This window comes from Athene noctua, chromosome 2 (genome assembly GCF_965140245.1).
Source record: "Athene noctua chromosome 2, bAthNoc1.hap1.1, whole genome shotgun sequence".
NCBI classification, from domain to species: domain Eukaryota; kingdom Metazoa; phylum Chordata; class Aves; order Strigiformes; family Strigidae; genus Athene; species Athene noctua.
In genome coordinates, this window is record NC_134038.1 from 163441822 (window position 1) to 163465416 (window position 23595).

The 23595-nt window shown below is 41.1% G+C and overlaps 1 protein-coding gene across 6 annotated transcripts in view; it reads left to right on the top strand.

Annotated features, from left to right (window-relative positions):
* AMPH (amphiphysin) overlaps positions 1 to 23595 on the top strand; it is a 122612-nt gene that overhangs the window by 95711 nt on the left and 3306 nt on the right. Inside the window, exons 14-22 of one of the 6 annotated variants that reach the window (XM_074900928.1) lie at positions 1821 to 1844; positions 2136 to 3923; positions 4451 to 4483; positions 5857 to 5907; positions 7973 to 8089; positions 14543 to 14599; positions 18921 to 19070; positions 20788 to 21051; positions 22860 to 22961. In XM_074900928.1, coding sequence (XP_074757029.1) covers positions 1821 to 1844; positions 2136 to 3923; positions 4451 to 4483; positions 5857 to 5907; positions 7973 to 8089; positions 14543 to 14599; positions 18921 to 19070; positions 20788 to 21051; positions 22860 to 22961 — 2586 coding nt within the window. The remainder of the gene's footprint in view (positions 1 to 1820; positions 1845 to 2135; positions 3924 to 4450; positions 4484 to 5856; positions 5908 to 7972; positions 8090 to 14542; positions 14600 to 18920; positions 19071 to 20787; positions 21052 to 22859; positions 22962 to 23595) is intronic. The other 5 variants (XM_074900931.1, XM_074900929.1, XM_074900933.1 and 2 more) reach the window with 5 other exon arrangements.

Below are 23595 nucleotides of genomic sequence, written 5' to 3' on the forward strand. Positions count from 1 at the left end.
TAGAAAACCTAAATGATGTCAGAAATCTAGGCTAATAAGATTCACAATCATTAGAGCTAAATGTGTGTTGCTTTTACTCTCATGCCTGAATTACAGCTATTAGAGGGTAAAAATAGATGCTAGTCACCTGTTTTAATTATCTGAAGATGTAGTTCCTTAGGACTTCAACACAGTGGACACACATTTTCTCGAAATTCAGGAGTGAAGAGAAAATATAACTTGTCTTTGTGAGCATACAGTGAACTGGAGTTATTCACAAAAGAAGCTGCTACTTTAGGAAACTGCATGATCCTTCTTCCTCCTGGTGCCAAATCAGATACAATGATCTGCAGGAAGAAAACAACTCATTTTCGTGAGCTTTCCTTTGACTTTATGTCATGGAGACAGCTGGGTTGACTTGACGTGGAGCCTGTTATGCTCTTTTTTGACCTTTTGCAGCTTCAACCAGCACAGAAATCTGCGGATGCTTCTCATACATTCAGATTTGCAGCATTGTTGTGGGAACACGTTGTGTGTGTGATGTATATTAAATGCTCATCTCTTTCTGTTGGAAAAGGTTAAATAAAGCCTGAAAAAAACAGTCACGTATGCTAGACTAGCCAAAATTTCAAGGCTGCCAATATCTAGACCAGCTAAAATAACCGAGAAATGTTTTGAATTTATTGCTTTAAACTTATATTAGATAGCTTTATCACTGTCTTGCTTTCACATGCGGCGGGTGGAGGAAGCAAGCAGCTGATTCAATGTGAATGATAGAGCAAGCTTCAACTTTATTGAAAGAAATCACACCTTATATAAGCACTCTACAATAATCATGCATACTACTCACAAATCTATTGGATACATCTAAAAGGCTACATTTTAATATCCCAGCCCCTTGTGGCATTTCAGGTATGTCACAACATCTTCCCTCTTCTAAACCTGTTTTTCTCCGAGGGCCGTTCCTTTATCATACACAAGGCCATAATGTACCTCAGTTTCTCTCTTTGTTAACATAACAGTCCTTTGTTAGCATAACTGTACCCTGGGTTTTTTCCTTTGTTTACCTCAGATGGCTGCAATCAGCTCCTGCACAGACCTATGGCCTTGCTCTCTGCAAGCCGTTCTCCAACATTTACACATTTTTCTTTATAGCTTGTTAATAATATATATGTATTCTGAATTATATTATTTTCCTCTTTGCTCAAGTTTAAAAAAAAACAGAGTAGTGAGCTTCACAGCTAAATGTTTGAAATTAAGGATACTCAACATTTTACTGAGTTTCTCTTAATAAGTTGAGTGCAGAGTAGCTGTTGGTCTTCCTTGCAGCATTTGTAGCTGTTCAAAGTGGCAGTGTAGACAGCAGGCTTTGTGACCCTTGCTCTGCATGGATGCAAATGCCTCTGTATGGCACAGGGTGATGGAGGATTGGAGCTGCAAGCTCAGGGCACTCTGCACGGCCCGGGTGATGCAGTGACACCTTATTGTAAATAAATAAGCCCCACTGCCACCCAGAGCAGCCCCTCTTTTCAATCAAGATGTAATTAGGTTCCTATGATACAAATATCAGTGGCTCATGGAGGAAAGTATGGTGTGATAAATATCCAACATACATGTAGAACTTATTTTATAATGTAATGCAGAGGCTGGAAGTGTGGTTTAAACTCAGGGGTCGGGATTAGTCTTCTGCGAAGCGGCAAGAGAGAACCTGCTACTCCTTCCCCACACCAGTTTGGTAACTGCTGCTGGTTAGAGAACTGTTAATTAACTAACTGCTGCTCTAACAGATGACCTCATGTCTTCTTTTCTGTGTTTCATATGTGTGATTTTCTTCTATACAGACAAGCAGCGAATTGGTGCAGCCGGTAAGCAAACCTCCCCCCAAAATTGCAACCGCTCTAGAGACATGCTTTAGTCAGTGTGATGTAATACATAGTTTTCTGGTGTTGTGTAGCATTGCTGCTCTTTTACATTGCAGTCTATTGCCTCCAAATGTTGCAAACCACATAGCTTTTCTTTAAATGGCTTAATTTAGTTACTTTCCTTCTTTAAATTAAAATTGCTCTAGTAAAATATAAGTTTTGTGTTTTCTCATCAAATCCTCCTTTATCTTTTTCATCTTGTGTTTTTTTCTTTGCTTTTCTGTCTGCCTAAAGCCTGATTCTTCAAAAAGTCTTTCCCTGTGTAACCTGGTCATGGAGGAAACCCCAAACAGTGGGTCATCAGAAGATATTAACAGATCTCAAACTGATCTAGGTTCACTCAACTGGGGCCTAGATGTTAGCACACCCAGTGTCAGCCAGGAAATTACTGCAGGCGGTTCTTTGCTTTTCCCTGGGGCAGAGCAAACCTCAAGCGAATCCACGGGTGCTCTGCCTGCTAGTGTTTGGCCTGCTGTAGGAGAGCAGGAGGATGCTGCACCAGGGTCAGCTTCTGTAAATGAAAACCAGAGGACTTCACTGGAGGACCAGTTGGATGCCAAAACTGTCCCACGGGAAGATGTGGTGACCAGTCAGCCTTTAGAAAACGTAACCAGTTTTGAGACACCCATCCTGGTGACTGATAGCTTGTTGGATGAACCCCACCCATGTGATGTGCAAAAGGCAGAGGAAGAGCGGGAGGAAGACGAGTGGGCAGGTGTCGAGCCAAGTGAAAAGGTAGAGACTCAAGCTATTCACTACAAGGAGGTAGAAGGTACAGAGGAACTGGAAGAGCGAGATTGCGAAACCAAAGGAAACAGTGAGGCAGAGCTTCATAAGGGTTTAGCAAAATCAGATCTTGACATTTTAGCCAGCACAGAGGTAGAAGATTTGCAGGAGTTGGAAAATAATGATGGGGATGCTGGGATTGCTAGAGGTGCTAACCTAGAAAGCCCTAGGGAAGAAGTCAAATGGGTCAATGTCATTGAGGAGACAGATGGAGAAATACCATTGTTGAGCACAGGGCTGGAAGGTGAGGACACAATAGTAGAGAGCAACTGTAAAACTACAGAAAGCACTGACACTGAACCTGAGAAAGTCTTTGGTATCTGGGATCAGGACCATGAAAGGACATTTGGGGATGGCTTAGACCAAACTGACAGTGGTGCTGGAGAGAGTACATCCATGGAGTGTACAAACATGACAGAATGTGTTGACCTAGAGGTAACTGACCACACAGAAAAGGATCCTACAGATACTGGAAACGTTCTGTGTGATGCTGAATTACTCAGTGCAGAAGAGTCTGGTAAAGGAACCGAAGACAATAGCATCAGCCTGCTCCCAAATGGTAGTGCTGTGGCTGAAAGTAAAGCTACTGCTGAAGAAGCATGGGCATTGCTGCCCGAGACAGCTGATGCTGCTAGCACAAGCTGTGGTAATCCTTGCCTAGATAATGCAGAAGACCAAGTGACAGGTAGGGCAGCAGCAGCAGTCACTGAAGAGCATTCTAGTAGCAGTGGTGTTCCTGAAGGCTTGGAAACAGACCCCTGGCTGGCAAACTGGGATCCAACAGTTACTAATGATTCCTGGGGGTTTTCTAATCTGTCAGATGGCCAAGCCAATGGACTGGATAATTGGGCCTTTTTCCCCAAGCAGCAAGACTCAGAGGAAGGTAACCTGGAAAAGGGTTGGTTAGGAATTAGTGATAGATGGTCTACGCAAGACCTAGAAGGGACTGATAACAGCTGGGGAGAAGTAGGTGTGAGCATAAGCAATAGAAGTCAGGAGGCACCAGTGAAACAAGGCTTGCCTGGGGAGCAGGCAGGCATTAACAATCCTGGACCGAGCAAGGAGATAGCTAGACCCTTGGCTCTGTTTCAAATGGGAAATTCCAGAAATGCTAGCACCGAGAGTTCAACTAGTCCTAAAGACAATGAGACCAACAACTCAGATTTATCTGAAGATGAAATTGCTAACCGGAGATATGGATTGTTGTACCAGGAAATTGAGGCTGATAAAGAAGAGGTACCTACCCCAGTGTGTAGCCTAGTCTAGACAAAGAGTTCCTTAGGCATAACCTTGTTGTTTAAAACAATCCATTTGTGTGTTTCCCACTGCCCTTCCTAAGTCCGTGCTATTCTTTTTTTGAAAAATTGCCATGCAGCTGTTCATAGTGTGGTGCCCTTCAGCCATGTAATGAAGCAGGCTGACAAAAACATGCTTCAAAACGGTGAATGAAACTTTGAACTGTGAAGGCACGTAGTGTCTCTCAGGTTTTGTGTTCCATATGTATAATTTTAAATGCTTTTTTTATTATTATTATTTTATAAAAATACGTGTTACTCTGCTTTTTGTTTTTATTGTTTTCTTTAAGCCTGTGACACCTGTTATCAAATAGCACTGTCATCAAATTTCTTGCTGCCTTACCCTTCTTTTTTTTTTTTTTTTTTAATGTCTGGCCTACATTTTTATTTGCAAAATAAAAATGTTTTGACTCATCTTCTGGTTTAGTAAACAAATGGTAATTTGTTCTGATTTTCACTTCTACTTAGGCATCCAGCACGGCATTTAATGGATTTGCACAGGTAAGAAATAAACATGTTTTCAGATATTTTTTTTTTCTGTGCTGTTAGGAAGGGATTAGGACCGGCATACAATTTCAGGAAATCTGTTCTACAGATGAGCTGAACTGACTCAAATCTAAACCTTTTCTATTCTCAGATATTATTCCTAGAATTTACTGCAATGATGCTAATACTCCTGGTAATCTTGGCCTGACTGAATTTAATAGGAAAAGTCTGACTACTTTAGTGGGACTGATTTTTTTCCTACTAAAAGGACTGGTTTAGCTTTTTCATTGTGCTCTTTTGTGGATTTTTCTCACAGTTTCAAAATCCTGTAAAGCATGGTTTCATCAGTTTCAAACACTTTCTGTGACTCTGTGTCATATAAAATGAGTTCTATTTGTTTCTGAATTTATATTTTCACTTAAGATATATTTTAATCTGAAAGCTAAACCTGTGTTATTGTTTGCTGATGGTCAGGCTCTGTGTTAGGCATTGCAGAGGCACACTGCATGAAGATGCCATATTTATGCTTTCAAACTCCAGGGCTGTGCCAACATCCCAGATTTCAGGTGAATAACCTGGAGCTTCATTGATTTCCAGCATCCTTTTAGAGAGTGGCTCATCCACACCACACGCTGTACACCATTTTTTAAAGCAACCAAAAAGGCTTAGCTAATACAAGGGTGGAAATGAGTCTTCCAGTGATTAACCATTCTGCTCCAGGATGTTTAAATTAGTAAAGGATCCGTAAGGAAGAAGCAAAGCACAAGACTACCACCTCTAATAATTAAGGAAAAATGTTTGTCCCAAGGAAATCAAAATTTGATGCCCCCACTGCAGTAGCAAAAGGATTTGGCCCATCAATATCTTTTAAATTAATTATTTCTGAATAAGATGTTGGAAAACATCTTCATTTCTGTACCTTCTTAATTCAGGTAAAATTTTGTATCTGTAATTACTATAGTTACTATTCAAATAAAAGCCCAGAATCAAGAGGATGAGAAGGTAGCTTAGAGCTAGTGTACTCCCCAGACACAGGCACACATAGTCTGCAAAAAAGATTCTGAGTTTCACAATTTAGAAGTGCATTGTGCCTGAAACAAAGTCCTTGCAACTAGTATGTATTTAACGAAGGGGTTTTCACTGCCTTTAATGACATTGCACGGTTTAGAAGCATAGAATGTATAGTTGAAAAAGGCATGTCTTTAATAGTGCTTATCTAATAATTATTAATACCTGTTTAGCTTATCTATTTGTCATCTTATTCTATGTGAATTTACTTATGTCTCTACCTGAATAAATCATTGAAAAAAATTGGGTCTTTGACAGACACCTGCAAACATCCCATCTCAAGTATTTTTTGCATCATTGTCTTTCCTTTCTATATCTAGGATACCTCTGCATTCACAGTGCAATCAAATGAGAATGTGACAGAGCCTTTGGTAAGTGGTGGCTTTTTCTTCCTTTTTAAATACCTTATAAAAAATGGCACCATTTTTCCTTTGTGCAAAGATATGTTCTCCTTTTTTGTGTTTTCTATCCTCTAAATCACAAAACCTTAACCTGGAAGAGTTGATGGGTGATATCATTGTGGTAGTAAATCTTTACTCCATGAAACAGTCTTTCATAAGGATAGTACAGAGAAAAAGAAAAGAAAACCAGGATATTCTAGGTTATGTTTACTTTTCAAAGGTGTAGTCAATTTGTTCATGTATTGCATTTAAGAAATGACAAGAGTACTATGGGCCAGTGTACAGCAAGCAGGTGATGGTACATGATGGCTGTTTAAATGTCTCCAGTATTGCTGTAGTGTTATCTATCCACTCTCCACATACTAATAGTAGGCACAGTCTACTTCTAAGGAGTGGAGAACCTTTTTGGAAGTGGTTATACTTGGGCAGTTTCTTAGTTTCTCTTACAGTCTTGGTTTGCCTGGAGTAAGAATGTGGAATAGCAGCATTGCTGGGTGAGTGTTATAGCTACTTAATAGCAGCAGAGTGATAGTATTATTTAATGTGGCTTTTGTATAATCTCTGGTGCTTGTGTTCATAATGGTTATCAAATATGGTGAGAGTATTTTTACTTGTAGCTGAAATGTGATAACTAGTCTGAAGACTGCCTGTCAACAAGTGACTTGAAGCACATCAATGCACTCTGCACTATAACATATTACCTGTGATTTTTAAGTCTGAAAGTTTCTTCCAGTGTTAAACCTCAGGAAACTCATTAGTCATCATACCTGGGATAAATCTACTTCATGTTTTTCATTTCAGTCCTATTTATTCTTTGTGAAATTCCCTAGAGCTGGTATTAATACACTACACAGAGATTTCTGCACAACATGATATGATATAATGGATGTTTCGTTTTGCAGTGGCAAATCCTGGAGGTCTTGCTTGGGCAGACTTCTCTATACCTCATTACAAATCAGTCTGCTTAAGGAATGTGAGAAAATAAATGAGAGGCTATGGGGTTTTTTTTTTCTGAAAAATATCAGGGAGGAGAAGATTTCTGTATCTTCAAGAGTTTCATGGAAGCTGTTTCTTCATCAGAGGAGACCTTCTAGCCAGCTGTCTGTTATCAACTGCAAAACAGCTGAATAGGTTTTGAGCTTCATATTATGCTGAGCAATTTGTTCATGGCAAATTAATCTACTGGGGTTATTTTATCTGGATGAGTCAGCCATCTTATAAATGGAATATGCTGAGCACAGCTTGCAGCTCTCCCCTTGTATGCCCATGTATTTGGAAAGTGATGTCTCCATTGGAGATCACACTTTTGCTGTGAGCTGTTTTGCCACAGGACTGAATGTGTTGAAGGGCTGGTGATATTTACTAGATCCTCTTGCTAAAAAACAAGTTTAGGTCAGAATTTAAAAGGGTGGAAATCCCAGTAGTGGGTTGATAAATGCCTCGTAGGTGATTGAGACCTCACGAGGTAATGCATTTTAATAAGAAACCAGGGCTGATTTTCACACTGCCAGAATTCAACCAGTCAGTGGTTGCCATTGTGCATATAAAAATTGTTTGAGTCTCTGCTAATTGCTTCTTACCTTCACTGAAGAAGGGACTATATTGTCTTAAGAAGAGACAAAACTGGGTAATAGGGGATAATCTTAAAAACTCATATTTGAAGCCGAGGGTTGGTACACGAGTGCCAGTTTCAAGTCCTGGCCTTGCCATCAGTTTCGAGAGCATTTCTGAGTAAACTGAGTGCCTTCCTCCACATCATTTGCCCCTTTCTGTAGCTCAGGAAGCTGATACTTTCATTCCTTGCGAGGGAGGGATGTAGGACTGAATCAGTTTGCTTATAGAACCTTGAGGATGAAAATGCCCTTTAGATGCTGTAAGGCCAAGCACTGCTGTCCTCTCCCTGGCAAAGCTCGGCTGTATTGAGCGTGAAGCAGCACTGTGCCAGGCACAGTTCCCATTCCCCTCCTCCCTCCCCACTATCATGTGCTCCTCAACAATTTTTCTGCTCTCTACTTAAAAATCAATAAAACAAAAGACCGAGGCTGAAGAAGCTCCACCTGGGGAACCCAAGGTCGAGGAAACCCCTGCTGCTGCTGTTGCAGAAAAGGAGGCCGTCCCTGCTGAGCCTGCCGAGCCAGCAGAGCAGGCTGCGGTGAGTGACCTGTCCACCATGCCACCTCCTGGGCCTCATCCCAGCCACCTTTGGTCATGGTGAATGTGCCTGCTGCATTTCAGCCATCCTTTCCATCGTCACCACCCTCCATAGCTGGTTTCCCCAGCGCCCAGCTGTGTCACAGCATGCCTCTCCAGCACATGTCCTCCTTTCAACCCTAAAATGTCATTCCTCTTATGTTTGGCATTTTAGACTGAAGTTCAGCTGAGTGATTGTGGTTTCGCAGATTAACTTCAGAAGGAGAAAGAATTGATGCCATTTTTAAATGACCTTATTAGCAGTTTTTTCATTTCCTTTCAATCTGAGCTGTAAGCACTAAGCCAATGTACATCTTGTACGGTCCTTGCTAAAACATGAAAATACTAGAAAAATGTCATTGTAATATATATGTCTACAAGGCTCATGGTTTTAGAAGCCAGCCATGAGCTGAAGGGGGAACTCCAAGCACCAGTTTGGAGATTTTTACATGTCAACATTCAGAAAACAGTGGGAGCTTTGCAAGAAGAACGAAGCAGGGCATCCAATATCATTACAAGTTAAGAGGTGGTCTGAGATGGTGTTTTCCTGCTGATTAGCATCCCTTTTTATAACAGGTATCTCACTGTATATCCTTTTTATCTAACTTCTGTCCTCTTCTACATACTACTGTCAGAAGGTCTTGGTGGTGAGTGATACCCACAGGCTAGGAAACACGGGAGGAAAAATGTATCTGTGTTTGTAGGCTGACAGTTTTCATGCTTTCCTCAAGACAATAACATGTTCAAAGTCTCTAATGAATGTTTGTCACTGTTAAAACGTGCAGATTACTACTAAAAAACTGGACAGAAAAGGATATTGTTTTGTGGGTCGGTTCCTCTTCCAGAGAGCCAGTGGAAGCTGTGCTTTTTGGCCGTCAAGCACCGTTTGGTGCCCTAGGTGTTCCAAGAAGAACAGGGTTCAGCTTGCTGAACTGCTCTTGGCCTTGGGTGAGTCCCTGTGTGTCTTCGTCTGCTAAATAGGGATGATCATACCAAATTCATCATAAAATCAGGTGTTTTTCAGTAAGCATTTGATACAGTGCCACATACTGATATTGCCAGGACGCAATATTAAGCTGATGTAGATGTGAAGTAGCTGGCACCTGTAGATGTGACAGCGCAGAGCATGGACAGAAGACGGTACTAGATATGCAGCTACTGTAGCTCCTCATGGATCTGTCTCTGGAGCTGATCTTGTTTAACATTCTTATTAATGGAAATGGTTCAGACACCACAAACCTGATGGTGATATTTATCAATGATTCCCGGTTGGGTAGTGTCATTAACTTAGGGGGGATAGCGTTAGGACCAGTAGCTCTACCTGCCAAGTACAGGCTGGTTATCTGCTGGCAGTGTTAAACCTGTGCAAAAGCCACAGGTGATACTAAGCGAAGTGTCTTCAGCAGAAGGAAGGAAGTATTAAAGTTGGTGTGCAAGGCTCTGGAATACAAATGTAGTTTATTAAAGACCTTCTTACAAATTAATTGATGAGCTTGCTTGTGTGGTTCCAGCTGTCTGTACCATGGGATTAAAAAGTGGTATCCAACACGAATGATACAAAGAGGCAGGCTGAATTTTAACTGTAACACCTGCCTAATTCATTCTTCCCTTGCTCCCATCTTCCTAAAAGAGCGAAAAAAGTATATTGTAGAAGAAAAGGGGGCAGTACTGGATGGGCTGTTCAGAAAGACTTTGGGGGAGAAGGAAGATAATGCCCATCTCTGTCCAACCCTTCCCGTTCTTCGTGGACTCCTAGCAGCATTGCAGCTATGGAGGTGAAGCAGTCCCAGCGTGTTCCCCAGACTATGTTTAGGGTTTAATTCTGATTACACTTGCAGGAATTTTGAGTTGGTTTTGTTTGTTTTTTTTAAATTCACTTTTGTTCAAATCCATGGTACACACTGGAGCAAGCAACTTCAGGATCATCCCCTTCCAATAACATAACCAAATGAAGAAAGCCATGGTCTGTGGTGACCAGGCTCTCCCCTTCCTGTGTGTTCTCTTTTCAGTTGATATAAATCACAGTAATAACTTGTCAACTCTATAGTAAAAACAAAGAATGAAATTGCATGTCTGAGGCACATTGTTTTGTCAAACTCTTGACCAGAACGCCTCACGCCTAGTCAGGGTAAATTTGATAGTTCTGAATAAAGAAGGAGGGAGGGAAGGTAGAGAAAGGAAGGATGGGCAATAAGTCATTAATCTGGAGCTCTCCTCTTTGCGTGAGTGAATGGCAGGGAATAATATGGAAGAACAGATATTAATGAAACCTAAAGGGTTGTTTCTAGATGGCTTTATTTTGACTATCTGTAAGGATTTAATGAAGAAAAAAATTTTAAAAGAAGTTCACCATTTTTCTAAAAGCAAGCCGGCTCCTTTTCATCTCACACTAAGACAAAGCAATGCTCTGAAGCCTCTTGCACGTCTTAAGTGTTGAACGACATAGCCGACAACCTTTTCAGAGGATCTGTTTTGCTGCCTGACTCTCCATGAGAAGTTCTGGGTCCATGGTCTGTGGGCAGCTGCTGTAGCCAAGGCACAGGAATGCAGAGCTGTTGAGAGGCAGAGAGAAACACAGGGCAAGAGCCAGGCAATTTAAGAGCAATCTGGGAGGAAGACAGTAGGCATTAAATAAAAGTTAAACAGTTTAGATTAGCTTTATGCTTGGATTTTAGTTGCTTTTTGAATATGAAGTTGTCTTTGCTAATTTGGGAAAATAAGCTAGAAGTGTTAATTTTAAAATGTCTGAATTGGAGTCATTCTGCATTTGGCTCTGAGGGGTTGTTATTTCAGGAAGGGCTTTCCAGGACTGGCAAAGAAGAGTTTTGAAGATTAGGATTAATGACAAATATGATCAAAGCTAAGGAAAAGTACACTGAATTGCAAAAGATGAAAACATGTCATTTCTCCACAGCAGTTCTGCATTCATTTGCTTTATGAGTGACAGTTTTCTTTAGAAGTGGAGTTGTAAAATATCGATAGATACTTTCTTATGGGAATCTTTTATCAAGTTTAGTAACTTCCAGTTTGGAGTGACAGCCACTAATCAGTTTAATTTTTTCTGTGGCAGGTTTCCTGACACATCCCATTAACCCAGAAAATTTATGGCATGCATTCTTCAATATAGGAGCTCCAAAGTGTATTTTCTGGTGGGATTTTCATTTAACTCAGGGAGAGGATGGTCCAGAGGATAGGGTGCCACTTGCCTCTCAGGGAGTTTTGGATTCAGGTCCTTGCTGTTTCATCGTCTGCCTGAACAAGATTGCCAAGACATCATTACAAGACTTCGTCAGAATTGCTCCCTGGGATCTCCTTACGTATTTTTGTCTTAGTCTTTCAGGCCCTAAATACCACAGAACAAATAAAGTTTTTATTACTAGCTGTCAACAGTTGATCCTTTTTGGGGAGGGGATAAAATGTTTGATAATTAAAGGGATGGAATGACCATATGCACCAACAGAAGCAAAGTTAACCATGGTGATAAGTCCTTGCATGGACTTCTGCACACTGAAACAGTTTTCTCCCTGTTTCCATAGCATCCCCAAAGGCAGCTGTAAAATCCAAAGGATACAGTCTAAAGGATATAACGCCTTAACCATTGATTCATTCCTTTTTCAAATAATACTACCCCTCTCACCACATCAATTTTTCACCTTCAAACAAAGATGACATGAGGACATTATAATAAAGTGAAAGCTTATGAAATCTTGTTATTTCCCCTTCTTCTTCTCCTCCATGTGAGACATAGTGCTTGGGGTTGAGAGCACTGCTCAGAGATGAGCTTTTCAATTTGTTCTGTTATGCTCATTAATTTGGAAAGAGCCTTTCAGTGCTTTGGGTCTGATGCCTGCCTGTTTCCCCATTAAAGCAGTCAGACACTCAGCTAAATACTGTGGGTTTCAAAAGTGTGTATAAGCATATATGAAACGACCTCCTGATAAGGTCTTTGCAGACACTGAGCAAGTACAGCAGAGGCCAGGAAACAGCCTGCAGCTTTGAGGGTATCTAATTATGGTTGAATCCCGCTGTAGGTACAATTCACAATGCTCAAATGGCAGAGCACGTCATTTGGGAGAGCGATGCAATGGTTATAAATGCAGAAGGGTGGTCAAGTGTGTCCAAACTCAGGGCGTGCAACTAAATGCAGTTGCAAAGCTGGAGCATGAGGCTATTAAAAATACATGGCTCTCATATATGGGAGAGAACTGTTGTAGAATACTGTCATTCTGTTGAAGTCTGCAGAAGCAGATTTTTCTCTGTTTACAGAACCAGGGTGTTACCTTACTCAGATGTTATTTCAGTCATCCTTTTTACTAGACTTTCATGCCCTAAAAATGGTACAGTTCACGCTACCGTGCCTCTCTTCTCAAACACCACCATCCACAAAATCCCAACTTCCAGCTAATCAAAAAATCAAAAGCAAAATGCTACTAATTTGACTAGTGCACGATAGTCAAATTAGCTTTGGGAAGTCCCAAGCTTTGGAAACCAAGGGGAGTTCTCCTTAATTTCCCCTTTCCCACCAGAACTGTGCATTCAGTTAGCCTGGCAAAGAGTCCTCATTTAAAACTATGTATATGTATATATTAGATTCTTCTGCAAAGAGGCCCAAAGCTGGACTGGTGGGATTCTTATCAGAGAATATTGCCAGGGTATTATTAAGAGAAGGGCAGAGGCTGGCATGTTCCTAACTACAAAGCTGAGGAAGATGCTCATTTCTGAAAGCAAATTGACTTATAAAGACAGCTGATGGCAGAAATTCAGCACTTTTTGATAGTAGAAGTAGGGAAGGCGTCTATCTACCGACTTGCAGTTGTACCTCAAGCTTTTATGGGCAATAGAAACATTTGTGTACATCTCTTCTGTAAAAAAAAAAAAAAAAAAAAGTGAGACTTCTGTGGGTGGCTGTGTGCATGTGTGCATCGCTGGAGTAAGAAATAATTACATTTTGCTGTTGATATTTTTTTTCTATTTAAGCTTCTACAGTCTTCTCAAACTTACTATAAAATCGAAGACTCTGGCAGAGGCTTGGCAGCTTAAAAAAAAAAAAAGAATTAATCATTAAAAAAAAAGGTTATATAACACTGTAATTTTAACAGGATAAAGCTGTGAGAGGTTTCTATGGTAACACCGCTGTCAGCAGTTGCCTTGCCCTGGCATCTGGATGTGTTTGGGGCTTATGAGGTGACTGCAGGCAATACTGAAAGATTAGATTAGAAAAAACATGAGTGATATGAAGTTTGGATATAACTCAGCATCCTTTTATTAAAAAAGAAATATGCAACCATTGCAGCTGAAACTTGTAGAAATTTTGGGGTGACAGCTATGGGTATGTGAAGACAACTAGCTGGATCCTGAGTACTTGTGGTCACCCAATTTCTGATTATTAAAGCGGACAGTCCAATCCACCATGCCTTCACATATGTTTGCATAGCTTGTCTTTCACCATTTCGAAAAATCTGACCTAGCTGTGTTTGCAAAGCAGCCTCAAAATTTATTAGCAAAGTGGATTTCCATAATGGGGCTTTCATTTGCTTTTTCCTAAGCAGCGTCTTTAGACTATGGCCACAGGGAGTCAAACCTGAACAGAAAAAACGCACTTCCAACTATTCCAAACCAGGCCTGAATTTTAGGGATTTTGACTGTTGACCATCTGTAGAAAAGGACTTAGTGTTAGAGAGTAGTAATGTTAGTGTGAAAAGTACTATTTGGGGGGAGCACATTACCGTTCAGTGCATTTGATGCCTTGAACACCTAAAGGGGTATCAGATTTGGAAAACCACTGACACATGTCTAATTTTTCAAATGTCAGGCACCTGCTGCATGTACCACTGAATATGGGCCTAGAGAAAGGTGATTCTGCAAAAAAAAATTATGAACTTTGTGACCCACTTCTTTTGAACAGCCCTTTTAAATGAGTTGCAGTCCAACATGGGTGGAAGAAGTAAGTGTTTTAGAAAGTTTACCTTGAAACTCTGGTGAGTTGCAGGGGCAGCAGCAGGTTATAATGGGAACAGTTTGAGTCTTGGGTGGAAGAAATTTGATCTTGCTGGAAACTGCAAGGTCAACAGTGTTGTGGGTTTTTGCTTACTAAAAAATTCTTCAAAGCTGGTGCTATAATGAGAGTACTGATAATAAAAGTAAATAAAATTGTCCTTAGTGCTTACAGTGTGATGATGATGACATGTGTAAAAGGTTTTATTTATTGGTTTTTAACCTATAGCTACTTTTATTTCAGATTATATGTGACAGCAATAATCTTCTGCTTGCTATATACTATCCCATTTAGTTCCAGCCATTCATTTCATTGCATCCCATAGATGACGTGCTTCCATTAAGCTTGATTAATACTAATTTCTCTGCAGCCATTGCCTCAGCATGAGTAAGGTGATGACCATATTTCCTCTTTATACAGGGCAGTGTCGAGGCAGGGGATAAGGACACCACTGGAGTGGCTGAGAAAGAAAGCGAGGTACATATGAGCAGCCTCAAGAGCGTGGCTGTGCTTCAATATCTTCAAGAGAATTGTGGCAAAAAATATAATCGCCATTTGCATGTCATCAATATACAGGCCAATATGATGCAACTGTGACCTAGCTGCGGTGCTTATTCTTACACTGCACAGATATATCTGTATCTGCAGTATATATTCCAACACCAGAGCACCTCTCATTCAATGCAGGACCTGTCTTAGAAACAGCCTGTTGCAGCAGTATAGAATGATAAATATCTCAGGGCAGCAAACAAAGCAGCTCTATGGTAGGAGGTATAATACTGTTTCTATTGACATTTGGAAATACGTTGCATAAATTCCCAGTAGCCTTTACACTCTCTGTAAATGTGTTTGCCTAGCTTTCCTGCAAACGTCTTTATAAAAGAGTAAAAACTTCAATTAATCACTTATTTTTCCTAGCACAATATGCCCTGAACTAAAACAGATATTTGAAAATAATCATGTTAGGAGTTTGTCTGCTAAAACACAAATCCTGTGTCAGGTGAGATACAGTTAAAATCACAGAGCAACTGAAGAGCTCGGTGACATACTTTAAGCTGTGCATATGTGGACTCAAATGATTGTATTTTGCTTGTATTTCTTCAGAGGTGATAAAATTACTTACCCTGAATCCTTCTATCCTAAAGTGAAATTGCAATGTGTTCAAATGCAGCACGAGAGGAATGGCTACATATTAAATGCAAGGGTAGAAGTAGGGACCAAGAAAGAGATTGTAACTCCTAGTTATTAATCATGTAGGATTCGTATCTCGAGGTGCTGACAACCTCCTTTTTGTTGTTATTCATTTTGGTGCCACAATGGGTACAAAAGGATCATGAACTGGTCTCCATGCACTTTGGTTTCAGAATATGGTAAGTCTAGCTGTCCCAGCTTGGAATTTTTACCCTGCTGTAAAACAACATTAGCTCTGCTAGAATCGAGCATCTATCTGTAGCTCCAGGGTATCCCAGTGTCACTGGGAAGTGAGTTTGGGACTTGCTGGTGCTATACTTCTCACCAGCATTGCCACACCTGCGTAGGAATCAGTGGAATTACACTAGCAAGAAAGTACAGGACAGGAGCAGTAGACCAAGCCCAGCTTGGTGTTGACACAGTGCAAGAGTGTTGCATTGCTTCTCTAGCATTGGCTTGTCCCTCCCACCAAGTCTGGTCCAAGAAGAAACATGCAAGAAATTCCCCACTATCCTGTGAGCATCAAGACTAAGCTTTGAAATCTTTTCCCTTTTTTCTAATACCACTTGTCCCTGTAAAGTTGAGGTCTCTCATCTGGAGAGTTTGACTCTGTGTCCTGTTTGAAATAACAGTATTACTCTATGCAGAAGAATCACAGAATTGTCTGGGTTGGAAAAGACCTTGAAGCTCCTCCAGTCCAACCATGAACCTCACACTGACAGTTCCCAACTCCACCAGATCCCTCAGCGCTGGGTCAACCCGACTCTTAAACCCCTCCAGGGATGAGGACACCACCCCTGCCCTGGGCAGCCCATTCCAACGCCCAACAGCCCCTTCTTCAAAGAAATACTTCCTAATATCTAGTCTAAACCTTCCCTGGCACAACTTGAGGCCATTACCTCTTGTTCTAAAGAGCTGCCATAAGAGATCAAGCTACTTGCTAAGCTGATATCTGGCCTCCAGTGGAGCGTGATCTTTTTGATACTATAACTTGCATAACGAATTCTTCAGTACTACTCCAAAAGTCTTCCAAGACTTTGCAAGCAATTGATGTATTCCCTAAAGCATGATGATTAGTTCCTCTTGATGTTTTATTAGCTAGCTTAGCCGCAATTATAACCAACTGTCATAAAAATTACCCAGTCCCTTTCTAAATCCAGCCTTGGGGTAAGACCTTCAGCTCTAGAAAACTGGCATAGCTCTGGGAGCTCCTCTGCCAGACCCCCAGCAGCAGGCTCAGTACCCCTCCTCCTCCTCCTCTCCTTGGGCTTGTTCTTGCTGCTGCCGAATCTGTGGCATTGTGATGAGCTGACAGCGATGTTAATGAGCGGAGAGGGCAACCCTGTGAATCGGCTGCATCCTGGGTGAAGCACCATTCAATTCTGCTGCAGCTAAACCTGTGGAGTGGTTCTTGTATCGCAGCCCTCATTATACTGGATGACCCTTTCTTTGTCCCCTATGCGGTTGGTATAATGGGACAACTGTCCAAATTGCAACAATACTGCTAGAGATGGCTAATTTGGAATATTATTAGACTGCCTAATATTATTGATGACCTGTGAAAAAAGCGATGTGTAGGATTGGTTTTCAATATGAAGTAAGGTAAGACAGGTAACTATATCTACATGTATGTGGTTCACCATAGCTGGGTATTAATTCAGTGGGCTGAGTCTCCCACTTTTTATTTTCTTTTCTGTACTAATCAAACCTATTTGAGGCTGATAGTGAGGTTCATGATGTGCGAAATCACATGCATTTTTATAAAAGCTTTTTTTAATCATCTAGCTTGCATTGGTTTTGTACTCTTAAGGCACAAGAACAAATGATTATGCAATTGTGAGCTGTGGTATACATTCAGTGACTCATGGCTACAGGCTGTGAGAGCGTCACCCTTTCACTGCGGGGCATTTGAGAGCTGATTCATGTAAATTAGTATTCTCCTCCTTAGTGAAATAAAATGGTCTATACAAATCCAATAAATAGAAAAGAACTGTTGATCCTAATCACAACAGACAGCAAGATCAATTTCTGCAGCACGCTGTTAGAAGTGCATGGTATAAAATCAATCTGATATGCACTCTGTTCCCCCTCTTTCCTACTAGCCTCTTCCAGGGCTTTTTCACTCATCATTTATTTGAATATCTTCTTGGATCAAGGCGCTAAAATTGGTAATACTGTGAGTGGCAGGCTTGCATGCCTTACAAGTCACAGGAGAAGATGTCAACATCTGCCCATGTCTTTTGATGTTACTTCTTTTTACGATCGGGCATCCTTCGTCAGCAACATACACAATTTAAACTAAAGCTACTCCCGTGATTTCTGCAAAACCCTATAGTATTTTCTGCCTTCAAGGACTCCAGAAGAATTTATCACATCAATTAATAGCAGCAAATAGGAGTAGTGCTGAATATTAGGTATTGCTAAAAAACAATGCTTAAAGAGTGCCCATGAACAATTGCAGGTAGTTCAAGTTGAGTTCATGTAGCTGAGTTAGCCTTATCCATGGAGGAAGGATCAAATTTAGGAAACAGAGAGCATCAGGCTGTTAACTGGAGATCAGAGATATTTCTGCTAACTCCATCTTGACGCTGGTACCTAGAAAATTTTTCTTTCTAGTTTTTCTTCAGTGTTTTTACTTTATCGTGGTTCTATCTGCCATACATAAAAAATTCCATGTTGAAGTTAATCGGCCTAACAGAATGAATTTTGTCATTTACCTTCCACCTCCAACCCTTAAGATTAATCCAATATGCTACTGTAAGCATATACCAGTATGAACCAATACAAATGTTAGGGTGATACATAAATTACAACAATCTCTGCTGGGTGAAGGATTCAACATTGATCTATAGGCAGATATTTTTCTGTTCATCTTTCAAGAACTGGAACAAAACATGCATTAACTTTTCAACATGGTCTGATCATAAATGGTTCAGTCATACTGAGACAGAATGGGCTTTTATGTATGTTTCTTTTTTTCATACTGCCCTTGCTATAGATCTTTATGGTTATATTTTTTAATGGTATCTGATTGAATCTGAAGACTTTTGATCTTTAACCAGCTGTAGAATATATTTGCTTCTGCTGATACAGCCCAATTTGCAATTCTGTCTATTAAAAAGGAGCATGTAATTAAGGCAGTATTTTTGAAACCAGCCCAGGTCTAGAGGTAGGTGATAGTAGCTGGAGAAGACTTGGAACCTCTTCCCAAGAGCAGACTCCACTTGCAGGGTCCTGTGGACCCCTGGAGAGCTTGCAAGCTCCTTCTCCTCAGCAGAAACTTGTGGTGAAGTTCTTCCACAGTACACCTTGAAGGCAAGAGAAGTTAAATATACTAGAGCCTTGGCAAACTGTTACTCCACTAGTAACACCTGAGGACTCTGCTGAGTGGTGCCTAGTGAGGTGCCTCTCCCACCTGTTAATCAGCCTCCCTGCACAAAGTTACCCCCAGCACCGCTCTCCCCCACAAATCGGGAGGAACCCCAATGAAACCAAGGCCGTGGGTTGGCATTACCCAGGGAGATCGCAGAGCAGGCTGGTCCATGGTTTCTCCAGCAGATATTCAGAACTCGAACCCTGAAAGGTCCCTCTCTCCTGTTGTTTGTAGGTGGTACCTGTCACAGAGGGGGCCGCAGCAGCAGAAGATGGTGTGGCTGTGGCAGCAGGAGCTGGTGATGGTGCTGCCACCACCGAGCAGGAGGGTGTTGCTGAAGGTGACAAACCTCAGGGAGAAGAAAAGGAGGCTGATGTGTCTCAGGTAATTAATGTCAGTGCATGGGAGAGTGTGTTAAGGGAACTGGGACAGATTCAGCAGCCTGAGAGGCACAGCTGCTGCAGCTCTGTGTGCCCAGGTCCACCCAGTAGCAAGGCTGAGGCTCTCCTGGGAGGTTTCCATGCAAGGTGTCCCTTCTGCTGCATCCTTAACTTGGCCTGTACCTGCCTTTGTGCCCCTGTGCTCCCCTGGGCTTGTGGAAAGGGACTTGGACTGATGATTCCTGTGATGGGCCTAGGAGCAGCATGGGCAGGGTATTGTTTAGGCTCCCCCTTCAGCTGTTGTCTCTTGGTGCTCCTCTGTGGAGACAAGCTTTGTCATGTAACCTAACCGGGCTTTCTGGAAGAATAGGCAGAGAAAATAATGGATTTTTCTTGTCTCCTGGCACCATATCTGTCCTGGTTTCAGCTAGGATAGAGTTAATTTTTCTTCTTAGTAGCTAGAATAGTGCTGTAGTTTGGATTCAGAGTGGGATTTGGTATGAGAATGCTGATAATACACAGATGTTTTCAGCTGTTGCTAAGAGATAAGGTCTCTCCAACTGCTCATGTCCTGCCTTTGCGCAGGTGTACAAGAAGCTGGGAGGGAGCAGAGCCAGAACACTGGACCCAAATTAGCCAATGGAATATTCCATATCATGTAACGTCATGCTCAGCATGTAAAGGAGGGGCAACCGGGAAGGGGAGGGTTCTCTCTCGCGTCCAGGATCGTGACTGTGGAATCTGGGTATTTCGGGATCGCTAGCCAGGAACAGTCTGGGTATCAGTCAGCAGGTGGTGAGCAGTTGCATTGTGCATTACCCATTTGTATTTTCTGTTATTGTTTTACTTTATTACAATTATTAGACGGTTTTTATCTCAACCTACAAGTCTCCCTTTAACCCTCCAATTCTTTCCCCCAGGGAGGGGGGAGGGTGAATGAGTGGCCACTGTCCGGGTTCAAACCACGACAATGTCCTATCAATAGCATTACTTTGTTTTATGAAAACCACAGTGGTCAAGTGCGTATCTGCATCTGGCCTGCTGCCTTTTCTTCTGCAACCTCTGAGGAGCTGGGGAACAGCTACTTGAGCAGACCCTGCAGCTGGGCAGGCAGTTGCCAACTCCTGTCATCGCACGTTGTATTTCTTCTGTGGGCCAGAATAGGGTGATCTGGCAGAGGGTCAGTGAACATGTTCTCTTCAGGTTGGAGGCTCCAACAAGTTTCATAAAATGCTTTTTGCCATAGGCTTTGTTATTAGTCAGATACTATCTGCTTAGCCTTTTTGCTTTCTCTCCCAGTTACATTGCTGTAAATCAGAAGAAATTCAATCAGTCAGAGAAACAGATCATGTTTCCTTCTTTCATCACATTTGTATTACTGTTATCCTGCTTATTTGAATTCCCAAAGAAATAGAGGATAGTGACTCTTGGAACTTGTGGCTTGACCCAGATTCACACAAAGTTAAGATCAGGATGGAGGGGAAAAGTCTGTTAATTTCCATGCACATTGAAAATGAAAGCCAAACTACGTGTAGAGCGTTTTTATTATTTACTGCAATGATTTGTGATAATATAGAAAGTGGACTTTGGAGGACTAAAGAGACCAGTGAAAACAGGGAAGGGATTACTCCTTTACGTTGTTGCACAAGTACTGTTTTATGTTTGAAATAAAGTACTAAATATTCTTGCGGTGCTTTTGTGATTTTTTTTTTTTCCCCCAGGAAAAGGTCAGCAGCATCCCTTCGGTAGTAATAGAACCAGCATCAAACAATGAGGGGGAGGGAGAAGAACACGAAGTTGTCGTGAATGAGTCCAAAGATGGCACAGCAGAGATGGGCACTCAGGGCACTGAAACTTCGAGTGAAACTTCTCAAGTTGGAAATGAGCAGAAACCCACTGAAGAAATCCAGGCTGCACCTTCTCAAGATCAGCCAGTTCTAGCAGGAGACACAGCTTCTGCAATGCCACCCGGCTTTCTCTTTAAGGTCTGCTTCTTCGTTCTTCTTTTAGACATCCCTCCAGATCTAGCTTCTGTGGATGTGTCTGTCTGCACAGGTAGTGTGATAATTTTTTGAGGCCATAGGACAACTTAGTTTAACAGCCAAACAAAGGCACACACAAATACACACAAGCACAACTTTAACATTGGGTTGTTGCTTCACACATGAAGTCTGAGAAGGTGGATTTTATGCACACCATTGTCACTGTGCATATCCTTACGTGGCTGTAAGACTTACTGATGTACAAGAACCCTTTCATCTCACCAGATTACTACTGAAAACTAATATATTGAGTAAAACTGCACTGCCAGAGTTATTCAGCAATGTTGTGTGGTATATGCTAGCAATATATCAGATACATGAACAATCTATTTGGTCTTTAAGGTCCCTTCCAACCCAAACCATTTTGTGATTTTATGAATATTTTAAAATAGCGTTTTTCTGGCCTGAATATCTATAGTGGAAGTTCTGGTTCTATTGAAACCCATGGGACTTCTACAATTCATGGTAATGAAGCCAAAATGTCAATCTGTGACTTTAGTAATACTATAGTTATAAACTGTTAGGGTTGTCAAAGAAAATGAAGCATAAGAGAAATTCTTTCCTTGGCTGGCAACACCCCTGGGGCTTCCTGGTTCACAAGGTACTTTGATAATGCTTCTCACTTCAGAATCACTGAGCAGCAGAAAAGATCCTTGAGGATTGATGAACTTTACATGCTTCCTATTATAATTTGCATAGTTCAGACTAATTAGTCCCATAGCATTCCGTAATTATGCCATTCTTCTTGGTCTATTTTCACTGCTCAATATTTTCAGCAAACTTTGAGAATCACGTCTAGGTGAGGATGAACAGTATCATGCAACTCTGACTCAGACATGCTGATCTTTTAATTTTAACACCAGACATGTTAATCTTTTGTTTTTCTTCACACTCTCTTGGGTCACACATAAATAAGGAGAAGCAGAATATATGCCCCCCATCTGGTTCGTGATGCCATTTTCTTTCATTATTGCAGAGTTACCATGGAACTGGCTGTGCTCTGAGAAATTAGAATAGCATATCTCTTAAGGAGGTAGAACCATTTAGTTAGAATGGTCAGTTCTCAATGACATTCTGATCCTGCCAATGTTTTAATAATCTACCCTTTGAAAGACAGATATTTTTGGCATATCCATCTACCAGTAAATGGGAGCTCTTTCCAGGGCAGGCACTAAGTAGGGTTCCCATTGTTCATCTCTTTGATCACCTGTTGAGATGGGTCCTGTATGTCCCACTCAAATTTCTCTGGATGTTTACAGCAAGAATAATATCCAGTGGCCACAACAAGAGAATGGGAAAGAGTCTGAAATATCACTTCCTGGGAGTCATTCCCAATTTTTTTTGCAAAATCTTGCCACCGTTCTCTCAGATCTAGTTATGGTAGTCAGGAATGAAAGCAAGTTCCTAACACAGAAGGAATAAGGGTGGCAGGACTTGTCCAAGAAGCAGGACTTATGAGGTGTTGCAGTATCATCTGTCCTTGAGATGCAGTAACCTTGGGAAAGGATCTTAGGCTTCCTTCAGTAGTCTGAGGAAGACTTAAGCTGTCCCCGCTTCCAAGGATATGAACAGAAACATTTGACATGAATCAATGTCAAAATTAACAATTTGAAGTACCTGTCTATAGCCTTATGTTTGCATAAAGAAGGCGCATCATTCTCCTTTTTTGCAATAAAGATTTAACAGATAATTTTGTTGAGAAAATGTCTCCATTTAGATCATGTCTGTATGTTTGGTGTTATTTTCTTCAGGTTGAAGTTCTACATGATTTCGAGGCAGCTAACAGTGATGAGCTTAATTTAAAACGAGGAGATATTGTACTAGTAATTCCTTCTGAGACCACAGCTGATCAGGTAAAAACATGTCGCTCTTTCTTTAGTTGACATTTTTCTTTGTCTCAACTTTTTTCTCACAGATTATAGTTAATGGGAATGTGGATTCAAAATGACATTACTGTTAGAAAACACAAAGACTTTAATTTTGTCTTTGAACTTGTTTTCATTTGATACTAAATGGCACAGTTGGCTACAGCTAAAGTCCCAGATATATGCTACTAGCAAGATCTGACGTCAACATATTTTCTAGGACTTTTGTGTTATGCTACTCTGTAGTGGATTTTATACAGGCACACAGGCACACAAGGACTTGATACAGAAGATGACTTGCAAATTGTGCATTATGCTGCTATCTATCATCTTGTCTTAACATTGCAGTAGAATTGATTACATGGTCCCTACATGTTCAGAGTTTTTATGTGTGGATTTGGAGAAATAATACAAATTCACCCACAGAGAGCACTGAGACTGCACACAAATTGTGCTGTCCTACACACAGTGGATGGAGGCGCTGCCATGTGTGCCGCACACCTCTAAAGCTAACTCTGCTCTCTGGAAGCCTGAACCTGAGTTAAACAGAAGTTTAATTTTATTTAAGACATTTAATTTTGTTTTAACAGTGCATTTCAAGTGAATTTTTAAACAGTTTTAT